The sequence below is a fragment of the Varroa destructor genome, unplaced genomic scaffold, assembly GCF_002443255.2.
Source record: "Varroa destructor unplaced genomic scaffold, Vdes_3.0 BEIS01000002.1, whole genome shotgun sequence".
In the NCBI taxonomy this organism is placed as follows: domain Eukaryota; kingdom Metazoa; phylum Arthropoda; class Arachnida; order Mesostigmata; family Varroidae; genus Varroa; species Varroa destructor.
Window position 1 is genome coordinate 14834197 of NW_019211455.1, and position 15590 is coordinate 14849786.

General features: G+C 43.7%; 1 protein-coding gene across 1 annotated transcript in view; it reads right to left on the reverse strand.

Annotated features, from left to right (window-relative positions):
• Positions 1 to 15268, reverse strand: part of LOC111245074 (netrin-1-like) — a 73784-nt gene extending 58516 nt beyond the window's left edge. Inside the window, exon 1 of the mRNA XM_022792881.2 lies at positions 13505 to 15268. Coding sequence (XP_022648616.1) covers positions 13505 to 15026 — 1522 coding nt within the window. The 5' untranslated portion in view covers positions 15027 to 15268. The remainder of the gene's footprint in view (positions 1 to 13504) is intronic.
• Between the last annotated feature and the right edge of the window lie 322 nt (positions 15269 to 15590).

Here is a 15590-nt window from a genome sequence, read left to right on the forward strand (position 1 = left end):
AACTGATGGTGCACTGATGGACCCTTGTTGGTCTCTGGGCTGTGCACACACCCGCACTGTTGATACAACAGACGTTATTAGTATGCGTGATAACTTCAACTTAGATTAAAAACAACTGATCGTCGTTTTGGGGCATATATATAATAAGATTTTCACAAGGTTTCAGTGCTTCTTGGTTCGATTCGGTTTTTACGCCCGTTATACTCCAGTTGCTAAAGGGGGTCTATCAGGTGGTAACGTTCATGAAGCCATCAAATGACATTACTTGTCTATATTTAGATACACATTATCCACCCGTGTTCCATGGACTTAAGACCGCTTAAAAAGCCCACTTTTTTTCGCGTCTGCAAAGCGATCTGCTCCCCACATGTAGAATTAAACATAGAGGGTGTATGTTTATTATTTTAACGTCGTGTTCTCCATAGTTGAGTGACCGCTGCAATTGATTTGTTATGGCCGCGATTTCAAAAAGGGTGCTGTGTCCTTTGTTGTTCAGACGCATTGCCAATTGCTTACATATTTTACTTTTCTAAGAACCACTATTACTGCGGATAGTGGCCTATCTAAGGTACTTCCTATGCACCCGTCCTTTGAAAGCAAAAGAAGTACTACAAAACTTCTTTGTTCGCATAATAAGCACACGATTACTATTCATTACTCAACGGATGCCGGAGACAAGAACGGATTAATGATAATAATAGTAATAAGAAGACCAGCTTTCGATGAAAATAGATGCATGAGCATGCACATACACCCATAAAAAGTAATTCCGTAGGAGTAACAATTAGAATTTAAAGTATCTAACCAGATTACTCTATGCTTAGTTTCGACTTGTATATTACTTCAAATGAAGACTAAAATTAACTTGGAATTAATAATTTATATATTGCTTCGAACTCGTCGACTACCATAAATAAGCGCCATAGGGGCACCCAGATTGAAATTATAGAAAGCGCTTAAAGAACCCTTTTTTTTTTTCAGGAGGATCGAATTCTTTGTTTCTTTAACCTTTAAAGTGTCAAGAATTTCACTTCCTTAGATTAGAAGAAGAATTAGACGATAGTAGGTGCCAGATCATTGATGAAGGCTAGTAATATAAAGAAAAAACCTAAATCTTCTTCTTCTCTTCAAGTCCATTATTGCGACAGTGGGTGTTCCATGATAACCGAATAGAAAAAAAAAGGGTACACGAATAGCTTTGTAGTTGAGATTTCTTATAACAAACAACCAAAGCTGGTGTTCGGCATCATACCAATGAACTCACTTTGACAGCGTGAACTATCAGTATGTGAGCTTGCTATTTACTTGACAGTTTGATCTTCGTTCTATATAATAGCAGTCCCTATTCAGAGGGATAAGAGTTAATTTGTCCACTACAAAAATTAGAGTAGTTCTGTTGTTATGTTCTTTATGCAAGACGCTTATAAACGTCATCGGGAAAGCCAAGTCTGCAACACAGTACTTCGATAGCAAATGCTACAGCGTTAAAGTTGGACCTAAGCATAAAAGGCTCGAGTGTTCACGAAATGAGATGTCAGCTACCGCTACAACTGTCAGAAAAATAAACCTAAACACAAAAGACCAACTTTGCTTGAAACTCACTTGTGCAGTCGAACATCCCTACGTAGTAACAGCAACGGGCAATGGAGGAAATCGCGAAAGAAGCCAAAAAAAAACGCAAAATCGTTAAATCTTGCCAGCCGCTACGTTTTATGCACATTACCGTCGATTGCCCGCTTGTCTGGGTGTCTGGTCGATTGCCACTAAGGTATTCGTACATTACGTCTCTTCTGCTGCTGCGCAGCCTGATGGTAGCACCAGTGCGAAATTGCCACCGCACCGTTTTGAAGCTCCCCCTTCGCCTTTCCACGCACCGTAGCCAGGGCTTTTCTTCGCCATTTCGGGGCCTTTTTTCCTGTTGCGCAGCTGCTAGCCAAAAATGAAGGGGACCAGGCAAGAAGAGCGGCAGCTACACAACGGATAACAAGAAAGAATAGTTGAAAAAAGCAACAGTCGTCTTGTGCGTGAACGAGACCGAGGGTGGCAGATGAAAACAGAACTCGCCGAAAGCAGTAGGACCCGACTGATCCCTGCAGTTTGCGGGAATTCACTCACTCGACAAGGTCAACAGCAATGGTTTCACTACGATCCCCATGTAAGAAAAGGAACTAAACAAGTCTCGTTGAAACGTTGTTAGCACACCAAGTAACATATATATATATATATGTATATATATATATATATGTATATATATATATATGTATGTATATATATATATATATATATATAGAGAGAGAGAGAGAGAGAGAGCGAGGGAAAGGGCGAGGAAAGATGGAACTTGGAACAAACCAGCGTCTTTTAAGGCGCAGAATGCTGTATAAGGTATAAGACTGAAAATAGCTTTCATATAGAGCATACATTAGGCTAGATGGCCGTCTGAGTCTTTCTCGTTTTGACGAGAAAACTCGCCCGACATAGGAACCTGGGATACTCGAAAACACATGCTTAAGTGCATAGATTTGTTAAAGCGGTGGTGCCCGATCTGTTGCCCGTTGTTTCTTATCCGAGATGTATGTGAACGTATTAGACATATCGTCAGCACCGTCCTGGCGGTGACAAGATCCGGTAATTGAGACCGGGACTGTAGATCTTCTCATGCTCGTAAATATGGCATGTATGTAAAAGTCGAAAAGAAGAATAGGAGAGGACGTTTAGGACCGCCGTTACCTGACGCGACAAGTCACTAGCAAATAGCCTTAGACGAATGCTTAAATGACAATATGTATCCTGAATATATTTAGACAAAATCGACAGTCAAGGAAAGCGACTACGGATGTTAGAAGTAAATCAGGTGTCGGCGGTATCGAAACCGTCAAAAACAACCGACTTTTGTTCCACTGGTGTGTAACGGCAACACTGATGACATATCAGAAACGCGCAAAAAGCCAATCATAACTAATCCATGTAACGTTCCTCTCTGATTTTCACTCTGACTGAAGTTCGGTCAGGCACAGGCAGACACAACAATGCCATCACGTGGCCTTTACCGGTCCTTTCCGCCCCCATGTTTCTCTCCCGACCTAGCCAACAGCCATAGCCTAAGATACTACAGGTAGAACTAGTGTAATTTTTTTAGTCTCTTTTTGGCCATAGCCTTCTCCACTGGTATGCACATCTACTCCGCCTTACACTGCCATTGTCTGACACCAGATCTTTTCCTGATATTCAATCATTCCTTACCCTTGCTACTTTCTATCAGGGAAGCGCCGAGAATTCCGCGAATTCAACGAAGCGCTGCGAAAAACGTCTCGTTCTGAGCAGCCACTCCTAATCATCGTTGTAGTTTGGGCTTCGTACGATAGCAGCGTCGACAAGCCTTACGCCGCGGCATTAGAGGTTTAATTCTGAAATGGCGCTACTTTCCCATTTGGAGGCAGTTATCCGCGACAGACATGTAATTGTCGTAGCGACTAAGCCAAAATCCGCAGGCTGCTTCTTCCCTTGCTAGTCAAGGAAAGCGTACATTTCCACTTCAAACAAGAAAGACAATAAAATCTGACATTATCTAAAAGCAAATAATAATGTGATCTCGGCCATTTCCGCAGCTCTACTTTTATATGGCATATGCAGAATGAAACTGGCGAAAGAACCGTAAGACACAAATAAACTAAGAAAACGTGGCAGTGGGCATGAAAAAGTCATCTCACGCAAATAAACAAATGCCTCTGTACTTTCTGCATGAGTGCATTAGACACTTTATTAAACTCTTAAGGTCTTTAGTTCAAGGTTAAGCGGCAGCTAACTACCTGTGCATTACCTTACGTGTATTAGCGCCCCCGATGCCCAAAATGCTGCCTCTGCATGAACGGTTAGATCGTCCGGCCGTTGTAACCTACTACATAATACTTAGTATGTAAAAATTGCAGGTCGCTTTTATGAACCATGCTACCAGTGAGTGCAATATGCAGCTTGGTATGAAATTAATGTTTTCAATAAAAGCAGTAGAGTACAGCAGACATATATAAAATTCAGCTCTTGACAGTTTTATGGTTCATGTCATACGACCACAGGCCGCGCTTACCACTTGCCCTTATGCGGGTTTCATGCCATACGTCCAGCCAGCAATTAACAGTTCATTCAGCACCACGATGCACCCCCCTATTGTCTAGACCCGGTGACGCCAATGCGATTCGCAGGAAATGCCGCAAATAAGCCGCCGCAACCGCAGAGACGTTAACGGTAAGCGGCAAAATCGTCTCTTGTAGCCATGTGAACAGCATTCGTGCATTGGGTTATATGTTGTAGCGATAGCTCGAAGTAAATCCAGGAGACAAAGCTGAATGCCAATGGTCGCTAAACGTACATCTTAACGTTGGGTGTTTGGCCCCTCCCGACCTATGGACAGCTATCAGCTTTTGTTCATATTGTTATGCTTTTAAACCGCAGAAACATCTCTATACAAAACAACTGCCCCAGGCAGCTCAGATGCTTGCCGGTTCATCAATGATATGAGAGCTTTTACCGTAGCCCTGAGACGGACCTGTTGTCTGTGAGCCCGAGGCCCAATGTGAGACAACAAACATTCCAAATAGAATTTCTGTGAACTTAACGTTCCCGTCCAGTTGAGCAGAGCGGCATAGGTCATATTCCACCAACTGCGGTCCTTCTCGTCGTAACCGCGGCATTCTTGGGATTCAGCACTATAAGGCCGAACGAGCTACACGACTTCGGGTTCTCACTAGTTTAGTAGGACAGACTAGAACTAGCCTATGCTTGTTTGCCTATCGTTTACATTTATGTATGTATCGTGTTTGTGGGGCATTTGCTAATATGCGACCAGACCGCACTAATTTGCAACACTACAATATTAATAATAGTATCACTAATAATAATTATGCTTATTAACTACCTTACAGTATGGATGGCCACAAGGAACAATCAAACCTAATTACGCCTTGTTACACAAAATAACCAGCCTTTCATACGAAGTGGTCGTCAGTATGAATTTGTACTTCAGCCGCACCGGATTTGGTGTTACTTACCGTCCCTACGCTATACATGAACAAGGTACATATTGTGTCACACGTAACCTGTCCATATCAATTAGCGTTGCCATTTAAACGTTTTACGTAAAACGGAGACGTGCAAGCAGTCCCTTCTTTTATAACCGCGAACCCCTGTCTAAGAAAGGTAACTTTATTTCGTTAAACTTAAAACGGCAGTTTATTTCAATTAACATCATGCATCGTTAATAGTGTACAGGAAACAACTTAACTGGAAGAGCGTTCGAGTGGGTAAGATTGTTATTACTAGGATCGAGCTACCCATCGATTATAACTAGTATAGAATTGCCTGATATTTAGTTTGCTCACTAAGTAACTTACTAATAAATAACTTTTATTTTGGCCTAGTGATACGATGGACGTTGCCACCCATATACATTCAGCCCTGTATCCAAAAGGCATGATGAATGCATTTACAGTGAACAGATACATTCATGCGATTGTCATCGACTGTCAGAATCGACAGTCCTTACAAAAAAAAAGTTTACTAGTTAAAAAAAAAACGACAAAAAGCCAGTTTAGTGGTGGAAATCATTCTATCTATTTTCTTTGGTAATCAGCTCCTGTCTGACTTCGTACTGGCTACGATGACGGTAGGCCCAAAGTAGAATATTCACTGCCACGCTGATTTTGAAATGCCCAGCCATTCGTCCCAGCCGCCTACCCTAAGCGATGTTATTAGGAAAGGAAATAGGGTTTAGTGTAATTTCTGAATCCTCGACTCTACGGTCAGTTACATAAATACTAAACACTGCATTTAATCAAATGTCTGACGTAATTTTCGCCCGTCAGTTGCAATAGAAGTGTGAAACCGGTTGACGACTTTAACATGGTCAGTTTATCGTCTAAAAATAAGCATCCATAGCATCGGCGGCGGCGGCGGCGGCGGCGGCGGCATAAATCACTGCTTCAGTATAGTACAGAAAACAGGTCAGGTTATAGCTCTTCCTATTTAGCCCTGGCAGAATAAATCCTATTATACATTTTCTCGTTATCGCCCCCATTGATTACACCCAGACCCAAACAATCAATGCAATTGCTTAGTGTCGGAATCTTCGTCATGGTCCAACTGTCAAGGTCGTCCTGATGAATACACATTTCTATACGTGTAGAACCCAGCGTCCAGAATTGGGTTGAATACAACGATGTGCCTGACGAGGTATCAATGAGACATGTCCATCTTTCTATGTGAACAAGCTAACGCGTGGCAGAGTTCGTTTTTCGTTCGTGGACGAAAGCTGACGCAACTGGGTTACGCATTCGTGGGGCCATTACGACCTGAAAGAGCTGCCATTTACAGCTTCAGCGAGTTGTCTGCTGGCCTTCTCGATCAAGCGCAGGTCTGCGTGTTTGTATGACACGTAGAAACGATCGTCGAAATCAGTAGACTTATTGGCTTCTTGACGCGCATTGCCGCATACTCGACCTTCCCAGTTTCGTAGGATAATGCCCATTGGCGAGTGGTGTTCCACTGCTCGTTCTTTTATTCTGATAAAAGTTGTTAGATGTTACGGCCGTTAGGTGGTGAGAATCATCTGCTAGCAATAATAATATTTATAACAGTTGTATCTCCGGTGATCGCTTATCAGAACGCATGTATAACGATAAACGTATCTGTGCTTTATCAATTTCATTGTACAGTATGGAAATCGTACGGGACTGAAGAAGACGATTCAACGTAGCTAGCAATCACACGATGATGATGATGATGATGATGACACCGTCGTCGTCAGTGCAGATTTTTTTAGCATTTTGTCGTCTGTCATCGAGTAGATAAAGCAACGGTAAAGATGGCGACTGGACGATAATAACAATCAAGTGTCTATAATCTCGGACTGCCGCACGAGCAAGTCTTCTTCTCTTGGTATGATTTTGGCTATTCGTGCTGCTGCTGCTGTTACATTGTTGATGACAAAGATGTTGTTATCGTCGCTTGGTAGTGACGTCTGTCTCTGACTGGGACATGTAGACCTCTGAGTGGTCGACGTATCTCAGTATACGCAAGCAATTACCAGTGTCATACCACACGATGGCGTGAACCACGGTCGCGGCGGAAGCGTGCTCACCGTCCTCGCGTTGCTGGATTAAACATCGAGTGCATCATTAACAGTAACTCGCCCTGGGCGAAGACGACAGCTTGCAGGACCCTCCTACTCTACGTATTTTTCTGCAGCATCTTCCGCAGAGGTCTTTCTTTCAACCAAAGGCCGGAGGACGAAATACGGGCGGTATGGTAGACACGTTTTCACACAGATACACACGGACTCATATATATATAAATCAGAAATGGGCAGAAGAGCTCAGATTATAGCAAAGTTGACAACAACATCTGCTGCAAGATCAATGCCGACGGCAGGTCGGAACGGCACCCAGTGCTGTGCGTAAACGAAAATCTATCGCCGTAAGCACAGAAAAAAATAGGAAAAAGACGCAGCAGCAGTAACGTACAGTTTGACTTTGATCGGCTAGCCCTCCCATCGGACAGAGAGACGTCTGATCTGAGCCGCAAGATTTGATTTGTGAGGCGTGCAGACCTTTCATCGAGCCCGGTCAGCCGCCAAACCAGAGACAAGAGGATACACTACAGCATCGATCGTTGAGCAGCGGTTGTACAACAGGCTAGCAGTCATGCCATATTTCTCCTTGTTCTCTCGCTGGTTTTTTGCCTTTTTTCGTCTCTGTGCGTGCGCCGGAGGAGGGTCGGCTGATCAGACGACGATCCGGACAAACAGCAACCAAATGATCAGCACTCAGTTGAATAGCGATGTCTCCGGATGCCAATGAGTGACTGCGTGTCTGTATAAATGTGCGATTCCTGCTTCTTCTGTTACTGCCTAAACGGGGCTGCGCCCTCCTAACAAGAAACGGCTTTGAAGCCTCAAAGAAGACGCGCCATAGAACGCCGCCCTATTCGCGCCGTAATGTCCGATCTGCCGCTGTTGCAAACTGTGAAAGCTGCGCGACGAACTGTTTTTGCCGAAACCCCCAAACCTCCACCTTCGTCTTGGCTAGTCTCGCTTTTCTGACCCTGACTCATTCTATATATATGTATAATGTGTATTCATAAACTGAAAAGGAGGAAGACACAGTTCTTCTTTGAATTTTCATTTAAGCAGCATTGGCAGCAGAAAAAGCGTGGGGTACTGTTTTGTTTGAGCAAAAAGATGCGATCGTTGAAAAAGACCGACCAAAGAGAAAATGAGCAAGAAGGTAGTATCAACTTTGCTTTGAGATTGTTAATTTTTGGTGCCGTTTCGATGGTCGTTATCGGTGTCGCGCCATCGAAAGCGGAAGCGACGGCAGCGGTATGGCTGGCTAGGCTGTCGCGCGACATAAGACAGGGCATAAAAATATATCCGTATGATATGGCCGCATCATAAACAGCTAGTAATTGGCGTACAATGATGGAGAGATAGACAAAGTCAACAGCAACGACAACAAGGCTAGCCTGAGCCTACTATACTGGTCAAGGTTATAGAACCTCGATGCCAACAAACAGCTTATTGTGTTGAAGTTCAGCACTACGAAAACAAATTTAAAACCATTTTTCCATAGCGCTGCAACATATAGAATCAGCTATGTAACTGAATTAGATTTGAAAGGTACGAAGAATCGCTGCCTGAGGCGACGAAACGGCATCCAGCTAACGTGCAAAAGAGCACTAAGGTGATTAGTAAATGGGCATTTTTGTTCGTTTGTACAATTATTGTTAACTGGTCAAGACCTTAGACAAAAAGTCAATAGGGACAGTCTGAGCCTACGATACCGTCGACAGGTTTTCTATTTAAATATAGTTAGTGATCCATAGTATGGTCTGACAGCGTCTGACAAACAGGTATGATGACGGACCACATAAGTTGTATTGTTGCTATTTAAGTAGAAAATAAGTAGAAATCCAAACTCGATAAATCATTTAATACACGAAGGGTGCTATAAGCGTAGAAGAATGAACGAGTTTTCTTAATGATATAGTATGCAACGCTGGACTCGTGAAATACTACCTATGACGCTTATTAACTGAATAGGCACGCCTGCTTCGCTATTCCATAAAGGTACGCATGGCAGCTAGGCGCATTCGGAACGTTGTCTCGTTATTATTATATGTTAATTTGTTTTCGTCTAGGCTCTCTCTCCCTGCCTCGCTATCTATCTCTTGTTTTTAACATAATACCGTGGACTTTTCATATCGTTCGTATGCTGAATGGCATTTTTTTGCCGTTACGGTTAAACAGTATGTAGAGAAGATTTTTGCCGTCACAGTATCATGGATACACGATATTTTTTTTCCAGCTGTGGGATGAACGCGTGAAGCGAACGAGCGAAAATAGGGTAGTCCAGGTACGATAACTGTTAGTTACTTTACGTTGGTACGTTTACCTCTGCTGTATGATGATATAGTATTTTCAGCTGAAAATACGAACATCACACAAGCCATCTAGTGACATGTAAACATTTGCGAGGAATCGACGAGGGTAACGCGAGGAAGAAGGGGTAATGCGTAAGACATTATGAAGATGCCCATCGTAGTGAAACGATTAAATAGAAGACAACAGAGGGGTCGCGAAATGGGTTACCGGTGTCAGCAACCCTGCATTACAGAGGTGTTATCGCAAAGTTTAGCAGTGATCTAACAGCTGATGTACTTTCTCGAAATTAGCAAACAAGCACAATCGTCAATAGGTCGAAAGTTCCACACATTATATACCTATTGGTCTTAAGGTTTTTCTTAGGGAACGTCGTCACAACTGCAACCCTAACCAGAAAACACGAGAGGAACATTTGCTCGATGTAATAAGAAAAATATTCATCAAATTTTTAGCACAACTATATTTTTCAAAGTAGACAAGACCCAAACTGCGTTTCATTAAAACCCTATCGCGCACAAGATCACTTCGCGGGCTAATTGCGACAGGAAAAATGGGTCTATATAAACTACTGAAGTGAAAATACTAACTTACGACAAGATAAGAAATTAGCCTAATGAACATAGACATATATAAGCTACGGTATAACAATTTCCATACGGATCAATAAATAATCATTTCTCATTTAACTGGTCATTAAATTAAGTGTCGCCTTTTCTAGTCAAAATTATAGGTCGGAATCGTGCCTTGGAACATAAGCATTTGCCTTTCAGCTTTGATCATTACTGGCTATAGGGCTCAGCCTCAAAGCGTTTTTGGTCGATATATTCTCAGAGATCTTTAAATCGTCCAGTAATAGCTTCCTAGACCATAGCTTAAGGGTTTTATCGAATACCTTGCCATAATTTATCCTTCCGCGACAACGGCTCTAGTCCGCAGTAGGGTTAAGTGAACTTTGTTCCATACAGCTTCTATAGGAACTTTCATAGATGCTATGCATACAAGCATATAGACTTTGATAGGGGAAATATATGTCTACACAGTCCCAAAGAGCTAGCTCACCGAACATAACAGCTGCGCTAGGGACCAACATCTTCTATAGGCGTAGATTTCTGAAAAACCATTTAAGCGTGTCTCTGTCGCTTCTGCCAAGGGGGGCTGCATAAGTTTAATAACCCTTTGTTGACGCTCATCAGCTCTGAACTACTAAAGCCATACAGGTGTTTAGCTATAAAAGCAATTAAAAAGTGTTAATTATTTTCGCACTCATCGATTGTTCCAGTCGTCAGTCGTCGATCAGTTTTTCTCGTATTGCGCACACGCCAATGGTACGACATATAGAGCATTTGAAACGATGACGTCAAAATGGACACGAGGTAAGGAGATACTGGACATTTACATAGAAAACCCTACCTACTAGGAACAAGCCGTCCACGAAGAGGACGAAAAGACAGGCATATCAGGCATTACAGTCATGTTAGTACCGTGCGCGAAACGAAATTCAATGGCAATGAGCTTCTTTCAATGCTCACACATACCAGCGTTTCGATTGACAGGCCCAAGTTTGAACCAAAGTTGAAACTTTCTTTTATAAAAACACGAATCGATCAAGACTACCGATATTAGAGTAGATAATCGCTTTTGTCATGATTGCCATGTTTACCGCAAATGGAGTGCACGAACTTTGAGGGCAGCGGGCCTTGATGTCTACGTCTTAAATCCAAACTGATTTGGCCAATTCTCAGGATCGATGTTATTATTCTACATTGTTTCGTCGCTTGAAACAGCCACCCACTTAATCTCAGTTACGAGGACATGTCGTTCTTTTTGCCTCCATTTTCGTATCGTCTTTTTGAGAACTTTACTGAACCGCTTCGTCAGAGCCGCTCGACAAGCAATTTCAATCACAACAGATACGGTATTCTTGACGCCTTCCGATGTGATGACCGCGTTTGGTGTCATCACTAACGGATTGCTGTTTCCGTTGCTATTTTCGCGATCGTATTAGCTCACGACATGTCTAACACAGCGCGCTCGGAGACGCCGGAGTTTTGATGGCGCTGCACGCCGTTCATGCTATTACTTCTCGCCATTGCGTTTGTTAATCGCTTGCAGTACGTAGTCGGGAACGTCGGCGGCTGCAGCTGCGACAAAACCGACCCAAACAGATGGAGCAAAGCTATCCGCTTATCTAAAGCCCCGCTGAAAAGTTTGTTTGGCCCACCTAACCACCTGTGCCTATTTAGCTCGCTGGCTCGTTCTATATTTCGTCGACAGTGTTAACTTGATTCCTTTGCCTTGTCAGCTCCAGCGTGTTCTTTTATTTACGCGTCTCTGTCATCACACCATGCTCGAGTTGCGGTACACTTCGAACAGCGTTTCGTGTCGACGACTCGAATGCCACCGCTCCATACGTAAGACTACGTCATTCGACGGCAATGTTAACTAGAAACGTGCGTGGATACGCCCGTGCAAAGCTCGTATAATGTTATAAAAGTCAGAGCAGTAAGGAGAAATTGAGCTTCTCTCGGTAGCTTGTGCGCTCAGTCCCTTCTCAAATTGAAACTGAATGATCCGTCTTGAGGATTTGCCTTTTTCTGCTTTCTTTGGGGATCGACCAACCAAAGGACCGATCGCCTGTCACAATCACTCGATACTGCTCTATGTCGGTGTTGTCAAGCTCGTCCCCGTCACCTTATTTTTCGTCCAGGTTATCGCTTTATTTTCCCTTTTCTACCTATTGCTTTCTGCCTTGCTCTATGACGCTTAAAAAAATGACACCAAATTTTCCATCCGACATTTTCGTTTGCTTTTAATTTTTCTTCCTTTCCCTACTTGTCAGATCTTGTCTGCTCCGCTGGCTGGTTTTACTTCTTCGAACACTTAATCCATCACCTCAGACATTTCCAATGCGATTCCCCCAAAACGCCCCATCGTTACTACTATGGCCATGTCTCAACGCTTTGGCTGTCTGCCTAGGGAACGGTGTTCGAGTGATTGTCATTCTTACCCAGCGACCGTTGCTTTTGCCCTTGAGGGGTGTACTTCACCCTGCAGAAATGGCGGGGTCAGTTCCTCTACGTAGTTGACTGTTTGCTTGATGATGACCCGCGTCTAAGAGGATATAAGCTTAAGAGGTGGAGCGGATAACACCTAGCATGGCATTCATATAATCAGACTAACAACGTGTTTCAGTTGTTCGTAAATAGGATAGTGCATAGTGGATGACTGATAAAGTGAAGGAAGAGCTGCGGAGTGAAGTACTTTTTAAAGGTGAAATTCTCATCCTCACTTCGAATCTGTACCAAAAAAATAGTGATGAATAGCGCTAAAAGGAAAGCTTGGTCGTCGCCTGTTAAAATACTCGTTCTCGATCTATACATTTTTTTGCTTTATTTTTTAAGGACATGTTTCAAATCTATTTTAAAAAAAATTGACGTCGACAAAGTCATACATGCCTCCAAAGTTCTTTCCGTTTCGAAAGCTCTACAAAATGAACACATATTTAATTGAAACCGCCCAGCTCGATCGGCGGCTTTCAGATAACCTCTTAATGTTAAAACATTAATCGCATTAAATGGAGCAAACCAAAACGAGATATTACAGCCCATCTGCAAGTACCGTATGGTTGGACTTCTCATATAAAATGTTTTAGAAAATTACAAAAATGTTTTTTTACCCTTCAAAATCGCTATCGTGAGTGAATGCCCCTTTGGACCCCCTATGCACATGTACAGAAAAAAAGCGAAACAAAGAGAACGAACGTAAACTAAGTTAACACACAGCTGACATGCTAAACCCGTAAGAAGTGCTAGCATATATATGCATACATAAATATGAATCTCGTTTGAAGACAATGCTACATATGCGGCGTGCGCCTTCTTGTGCTCCTGCGTTCTATATAAACAACATCCTCAGATATGTTTATGTAGTACAACTTAACCATCACAAGCACCCACTTATATCATACTCTTGTACACACAACGCCGTGTTCAAGCGTCATTTACCTAGACAGCACACAGGCTACGTACGATACGTACACTTTACAGATACTATACGACGTAAATAGATACTTACGTCGGCATTCTTTTGCGTCGCTCGCGGTAGCTCTGGCCCAAGGCCTGTCAAAGTAAAATGGTGCACATTTTTCACAGTCCCTCCCGGCGGTGTTATGTCGACACTCACATTCGAGCTCACGGTCAGCATCGTTTTTGTTATTTTTGCCTATGGAAAATCCATTCGAATCCTTTTTAGTATAAGCAACGGCACTGCTAGTTCCACTGGTACTGCTAGTACCGCGCTTGACACATCGGGAAGCATGGCCGTTACATTTGCACCGGCCCCCAATGGCGAGTTCTGCAAGGGAATAGAAATAATAGCTGTTTTGCTGCTTGAGAGCTTCCTGTGGCGATGCCGCCGCGTTTAAGCTAAGGCTTTCATTGCTCCATTCCGGTAAGCTCGCGGGATTGTTGTTGTTATCCGTAAGAAGTTCATTGTCTCGGTCGTCGTCAGAGGTTATTGTGCCACTTCCAGTTAATGAGGACGACGATGACAAGACTGATGAAGTGGAAACAGAAGACGACACGGCGGTTCTACGTTTTTTCTTCCGAGGAGGATCCGGCAGGATTTGCTGCCTAGGATCGAGAAGTCGTCGGAAATCAACGCGGATGTCGGTGGCAGTTACCCAGTCTTGCAGCAGAGGACTCTGGTCGAACTCGTAAGCGGAAGGTCGTCCTTCCAGAGTAGAGAACGCGATGCGAGTATTGCTTTGGGCGTTGGTGTCCGCATTCGGATCGGAGCACAGCGGTTCATGTTCACGTTCAGGCAAGATGTGTCGTTGTGAACGTGAAGCTCGGCCGTAGATTAACTGACAGTTCGTTGAGTAAAATTGGAATGGTTGCCAGGTCACCCCGTAGTCGCTACTCTTGTAAATGGCCAATGAGTCCGGCTTGCCTGACCCACAGAATTGCAATGACACATAAGTGAGCTCGAATTTTTTACCGAGCGAAAGTTTTAACGAGACATTACGCTCTTGTTGGCTGTTTACATTAAATGGTTCAGACATCCAGCAGGTTGGTTTTGAGGGATTGTTGACGTCGGTCAAAAGTGATGCCGGATGGCTCGTTGCTGCTGTTGAGCTGTCACACTCCTGGCATGTTCGCACTAGTTCTTCGTCGACACCAGGTATTCCTGAACTACTTCCCGTTACTCCGGGACCTGAAGGCGTCACCTGGCAGAGTCTAGCAGCCGGACTGCCGCAGGTCGAAGAAGCCGTTACATTTCGCCCGAACGCGGCATTCTCGAAGTCGGGTATACAACGTCGCGGGTTTCCGCGCTCATCTTGGCATGGATCCATCGGTGCCTGATCACTTTGAAACAGCGATGCCCACGATTGATGTTCACTTGAGTCACTCGCCCGACGGGCCTGTTTGCTCCGATAGGTTAACGGAATTGTGAATAGTTCCTCAGTATCGTCAAAGTTCTTCAAAGATCTTTTTTGTCTGTGTCTTTGATCCGCCGATCTTACTATGCTCGCCAGACCGACCTCTGTAAGGAGCGCGACTCCTAGCAAAATCGCCACCGTTGCCAACAATTTCATGACTCTCGTTTGTATCGTATCAGTCAGCACTTGATAGCACTTCACATTCACTATATCCTTTGTCCGTTGGGAAGGGACGAAAATTATACTCTTTAACTCGTCACATGGTTGTTCGACCCCTGGCTTGAATAGGAACGCACTACGAGGCACACTATAACGCTACGAAACCGCGCGTGAATGTCGCTGAACGGTACACAATGCTTCTAGCAGGCCGCTTTCTCGGCGCCTGCCGCGAAGATCTGATTGTGTCCTAAGCTACTCTCCGAGCAGAACTACCCTTTCCCGAGTGGCGAGAGCTATAACGAAGGCAAGGGCATAAGCTGTAGCGGTATTTCATTCACTTTACGGTGTTTCATCTTCATGATGCTGTTATTCATGCTGATCGTGGCGACGATGCTTCCTCTATTAGAGGCAGCGAAACGCTGCAAACGTTATGGAGTTAAACGATGCTGAAACATTTTTGAATGGGAGATGGACGATATCATTGAGAGGTGTAGGATGTGATCTGTGCCAATGATTTCTTTAGTCATTACATATGTAAGGTGGTTACTGTACCAGAACTTT